The sequence below is a fragment of the Cheilinus undulatus genome, linkage group 7 (genome assembly GCF_018320785.1).
Source record: "Cheilinus undulatus linkage group 7, ASM1832078v1, whole genome shotgun sequence".
In the NCBI taxonomy this organism is placed as follows: domain Eukaryota; kingdom Metazoa; phylum Chordata; class Actinopteri; order Labriformes; family Labridae; genus Cheilinus; species Cheilinus undulatus.
In genome coordinates this window covers 37,560,714-37,566,713 of record NC_054871.1, presented here as the reverse complement: position 1 = coordinate 37,566,713, position 6,000 = coordinate 37,560,714, and the positions used below count along the sequence as shown (strand labels likewise).

The following is a 6,000-nucleotide window of genomic DNA, read 5'->3' as shown; positions in this document are numbered from 1 at the left end:
CCAGTGCAAAACAATTTGCGACACTGTGAATCTTTGCAGTGAAGGCAAATATAAATGCAATGGACTCAGTGTGCAAGATTCGAGTGCTTGATGTTTTTTGGATTACGGATCTGGGAAATATCGGGCCAAGTGTGTTAAGACCTTTAATATACAGCCATCTAACCTGGTCTTTCAATCAGTCTTACAGGTTAAATTTCAATGAATGGTTTTGACTTTGTCCTTAATAGTCTCAAAGTGAAGGAGAGGTTAAGCAGCCATATCACAGCTGCCATCCTCATGATTAGAGTAAATAAACTGGAGCCAGATGCCCTACTTTCTGTTCACACAGCCAATCTGCATAAACAGCTTTTTAACATGTTAAGCTCTGATGAGAAAAATTCAGTTTTGTTACCATACCATCACTTTGTTAATTGCAGTGGCATAGAGTGATGAAATCATTGTGTTAATTGATCTAGTTGTAACAAGGAAAATTCTAACAGTTGAACTTTTATCCAACATTTTTTTTTGTCTAAAAAGTAAACGTAAATATAAAAGTATTTTTGGAATTGTTTTACAAGGACACTGATGCACTTCCAGCTTGTTTGCTGTCCATCTTGACTTTGCAGTTTTTATTATCTGTACTCCACATCAGGATAAAACTTATGTCATGTGTCAGAATACAACCGTTTAGTGTCCATAACCGAATACAGTATATCTACACAGAGAACCCAGATTAAAGTTTGTGATGAATGACAGATTGTTTCTCCCAGCCAAAAAGATTTGGGTTTTAAATTCAAATAAGCTGCTTTATTTTAGGGGGTGAGTGTAGGCCATTTGTGATCCGCAGGACAAGGGGAGTATACAGAATACAAAGACAACATACGGGTTGATACTGTAGTGCACTAACAGGATTGGTGATGTTTAACCCTGGGCACATGGTCGCCAGCTGTTCCGCTCCCCTGGCGGTGGGTTAGAGCACACAGGACAGCTGATGGGTGGAGCAGGATGGGAGGGGATGCCTGGAAAGTGAGAGGATCTTCTTAGCTTAGTGCAGATTGCCACAGCGAGAGGACGAGGGGGATGCTGAGCCTGAGGGAGCTTTAAAACACTGCCGTGGATCTGTTATTGTACACGGCATCCTATCCAGCCCTGGATTTTTTCTTTAACCAATGTTTTTGGCTTTTGTTTTCATCCTGTCACCTGGATTTTAGGCTTGGGGTCAGGTTCATTTATGGGTTGCTGGTAGGACGAAGGACAGGTGACTCACGATGGCCGTGGCTTTGGATGCAGTGTGGGTGAGGGTGAAGAACGTCTGCAAACAGAATGGGCTCCTCATCATGTCGGTGCTGGCCGTGGTCATTGGCTGTCTTTTGGGATTCTTTCTGAGGACACGACGCCTCTCAGAGCAGGTCAGTCTGTCTTCTCACTGTGACGTCACGCAGGCAGAAGATTGAGACGTCACAACAACCATGGAGCGTCACATTAAGTGATTCTCCACATTCATTCTGTTTACTCCAACAATAAGACTGTGTTGACCCTTTTTAGTTTGCTATTTTAAAGGCCTTCTTCACTGTTTAGAAGATGTAATGTCTACCTTTAATTTCACAGTAGTTAAAACTGCTACCCGTCTTTACTCAAACTTCTTATCTTTGAACTTTCCTTTTTTTTCTCCCTATCTCATTTTTAAGTAGCCTACCCTCCCCCAAAAAAACAAACTGGAATTTCTTAACCCTCGCCAATAAGCATGGGTGACTTTTGTAATTAAGAGGCCTAAGGCGCAGAGCATATTCTTCATTTAGCCTAAACAGTCATAGCAAGACTAGAAAAAAACATTTATTTTCAATTAAAAAGCTTAACTACAGGACATACCTAAATGTGAGCAAACAGTTCTAAATAATCAGCTCTTATGTGAGTAAAAATATAACTCACAGTCTCCACATCTGAATATTTTAACATGTAGCTAGGTGAGGTATAACTAAATAGACATATCTGCTCACTATGTTTAAGATCAGTCCTTCTGGGGAAAATCAGGATATTTAAAATTATTTTAAGCCATTATATCACACAGTATGCCTCTCTTTGAAGGACTGATAGTTCTATAATTAAATTATATCTGGCTATAATTTGCTTGATTTTAAATGTTTTGTAGTGTTTTGAACCTAAGATGAGTGACCCAGAGTGAGTTTTGTGGATTTTAAAACTCTTATTATAATCATATTTTAAACACATTATTAACATTATAAATTATAGTAATTACTGAAATAACTTTATGCATCATGCAAACATTTGCTTATGCCTTAAGGCCCCTTGAAGCACTTGCCATCTTTTGCCTCAAAGAAAAGCCACCTACACTCCCCTCCAAAAATGTTGGAACAGTGAGGCCATTTCCTTTACTTTTGCTGTAGAGTGAGCACATTTGGGTTTGACATCAAAAAAGAGATCAACAGGTATTTACATCAGGATCTGATACACAACTTAGAAGATGGCACCTTTCTTTAAACTACCCATTTTTCATGTGAGCAAAAGTTTTAAAAGGTGACTGACAGGTGTGTTTTGTTTCCCAGATGTGTCCTATTACATTTATTATTCAAACAATAAATAGCACTCCAATGGCTCAGTTTCAGATTTGGGTTTTGCCTGTGCAGACTGCATTCATAGTAAGAGGTGTAACCAACATGAAAAACCAGAGAGTTGGGATTGTGAAGCTGACAGAAGCTTCACAATTTATGGCATTTCCAAGACAGAAAACTCACGTTCAGTGTTCAGCCATGATGTGTGTGTGTTTTTGTGAATTTGTCTATGTGTGTTTCTTTGCAGCAAGCAAACACTTTTTCTCCCATGATGCTACTGTGCTTACACTGGCGTCACAATGCCAACCAGATGTTTAGCAACCTTTATCATTACTCTACAACATTACTTAGTTCCACACTACTCCTAACACAGCATAATGCTACTCCATTGTTGTGAGACTCCACCATCATTTCCTTCTAATTCCACTTCCTTCCCCAGGTTGAAAACCAGAAACTTCCTTGCAGGTCAAAGGTTGTTTGTTAGGTGTGAAAAGCTTCATGGCCAAATTTTGATAACTTGTTCACAAGATCTTCATTTAGCAGCAAAAGTTTATCTAGAATAATGGACATTATTATTATTATGATTGGACAGGCTGCTGTTGTTTTGTTGCATTGGACTCCTGATTTTTGAGTGGGTTTGACTTTCATCAGCAATGTGTTTGCTTCCTGTTTTTTATCCAGGATGTTCTTTCCATTTACCTTATGCAACCTTTGTTGTATCACCAGTATTTCTCATACAGGTAAATTGACGCCCACCTAGAAAACTGGTTATGGAGCTATTATTGTTGCTAACTATTTGCAAATGCGAACACAGATCTGTACACAAATCTTCAAATGCATTGATAGATTTTCAAAACAGTGATGCAGAATAAGTATTTTTCTGAACCAATAACCAATAATTTCCTACCCATGATTGCCGATAACGATAAAAACTGAAAGTGAGAACACTGCTTTTTATTAAAAATAATGTTTTATATGTATTAATTCGTGGTACCCATTGTTATAAAAGTCTACTTATACACTCACTGGCCGCTTTATTGGTACATTTCGCTTGTACCAGGTTGAACACCCTTTCACCTTCAGAACTGCCTTAATTCTTCATGGCATAGTTTTAACAAGGTGTTGGAAACATGCTTGAGAGATTTTTGTCAAAGTTGACATGACAGCATCATGCAGTTGCTACAGATTTGTTGGCTGCACATCCATGATGTGAATCTCCCGTTCCACCAAAGGTGCTCTGTTGGACTGAGATCTGGTGACTGTGGAGGCCACTTCAGTACAGTGAACTCATTGTCATGTTCAAGAAACCAGTCTGAGATGGTTTGAGCTTTGTGACATGGTGCATTATCCTGCTGGAAATAGGCATCAGAAGATGGGTACACTGTGATCCTAAAGGGGTAGACATGGTCGGCAACAATACCTTGGTAGAATGTGGTGTTTAAATGGTGCTCAGTCGGCACTAATTGGGCCCAGAATGTAAGAAGAAAATATCCCCCACACCATTACAGCACCACCACCAGCCCTAACTGTTGATACAAGGCAGGATGGATCCATGCTTTCATGTTGGTAACATTAAATTCTGACTCTACCAGCTGAATGCCCCAGCTTAAATCGAAACTTTTCAACCTGGGTGACATTTTACATCAGTATTACTATTACCATTATACACGTTGTGTGTCACTGTGTTGATCTTTTTTCTACACAACTCTACCACAGGCACACCTGGCATTCAGGTCCCATGCTTGATGGGGTAACAGTAATGTTTAGATTAGCACTGTCATACAGCCCAGCCAGTGAGCAGATTTCATCTGACCCACTAGGTGTTTTGGGGTGACAGTATACTCAGTATCATCAGTTTAAATAAACTGAGCATAGTTGGTGTAAAATACCAGCACAAATATCAGTCATATGTCTGGCAATGAAACCAAAAACTGGTACCAGAATGAAGAGCCATTTGAGAGCTGAAAGAGCCGGATCTGCTTGCTGAGCTGAGCCAAATTCTCCGGATCACTGAGGGGAGCCAGAATTCCCATAGCCTCATAATTGGTGGCTTCAATTTAGCAAGAAAAAATATTTGTTTCTATGAACTATTTTGCATGTATCCATGTGTGGGCACAGAATGATTGGCACACATTACATAGCTATTTCCGGTAAATAATATCCCCTTTATATTAAATATACCTCATTATAAAAAGAGTGATGGCCTTATGCACAAAAAAAGATGAGATGAGAGTTGGTAGTTATTGCTCTGCAGTATCTATAAAATACAGCAAACTCTCCCAGGGTAAGAGGTCTGACTCAGTTGTCTGACTTGCTTAGTTAAATAAAGTCTGTTATAATACCTTTTCATCACTATTATTATCATAGCAGTTAAATAGGTCAGAGCTGTCAGCTGATGCACATTTGCAGACAGCCGTTGCACATTTCTTGTTTCAATTTCATAGTCCAATAAATTGGATGTAGTGTTTGCAAGTCTAAATGTTCGACTAGAATGAACTAAAGCTGAGCGTTTGACACATGTTACCAAAGCGCACTACAGTAAAGATCAGAAATCCTGCATGCAGAGCAGGTTAAAACATGCAGAGTTCCACATTGAAACTTTTAACAACTTCTGAATTGGCTATGGTCTTCAAACTACTATATCTGGATATTAAAAGTATTTGAGAACAGTAAATGATACCTTAAATAGCACACTTCATATTGTTCTTTCCTGTCACTGGGTTAAAAAATGACATATGAGGTGAACACTGTGCTGTTTATCTTTTCTCTCCATGCCATCAAAAATGAAAAACCTCAAAGACTGTTCTTTGTATTAAATAATAGTCTGGGAAAGGGTACTTTATGAATCCAACGCTACTAATAAAGCTAGTACCTCGGGCCTCCAGTTGATGATCAGTGCCCTATGGAAAAGAAAAGACAAAACAAAAACAACAAAGAGAACAGAGTCTTGATGAGTCGAGTCAGTATTTCAGTGAAGTCAACCCCAAAATCTCAGACAAGCGCAAAAAGCAAACATGATGTTCACTGTAATTAGTTGTACTTTGGAAGAAGCTTCAAATCTGCCTGCTGACTTTGGATACAGCTTGTTAAATGGAAAGCCATCAAACTAATGCATTGTAGCCAAAATTTTCTAAAAAAGCCAATTAGTCAATACCAGTGAATTGGGGTACATTAGATTTAGAAAAAGGATGTGAAACAACAACAGAGCCTGATGTCTTGAGTGAGGTTAAGGATACATATAAAACACATAAAAAAGACTGAAGTGGTGTGCAGCAATTAACAGGGAACTTAAAAAAATCCATTAAAACATTAAGAGTGATAGAATAATGGTGTAAACTTACTGTCCATGGCCTGTGCAAAAACGTGTTTAAAAAGTTTTTGAATAAGCATGACTGTTAGGCAATCTTAAAAACTTTATCAAGCGACCTTCTCCAAAGTTTCTGACTCTTAA

The 6,000-nt window shown here is 38.6% G+C and overlaps 1 protein-coding gene across 1 annotated transcript in view; it reads left to right on the top strand.

The window, feature by feature from the left end:
* The first annotated feature begins 1,247 nt into the window (after positions 1-1,247).
* The window catches only part of slc1a7b (solute carrier family 1 member 7b), a 90,666-nt gene continuing 85,913 nt past the window's right edge, over positions 1,248-6,000 (top strand). The window contains exon 1 of the mRNA XM_041791670.1: positions 1,248-1,388. Within this exon, the coding sequence (XP_041647604.1) occupies positions 1,248-1,388 (141 nt within the window). The remainder of the gene's footprint in view (positions 1,389-6,000) is intronic.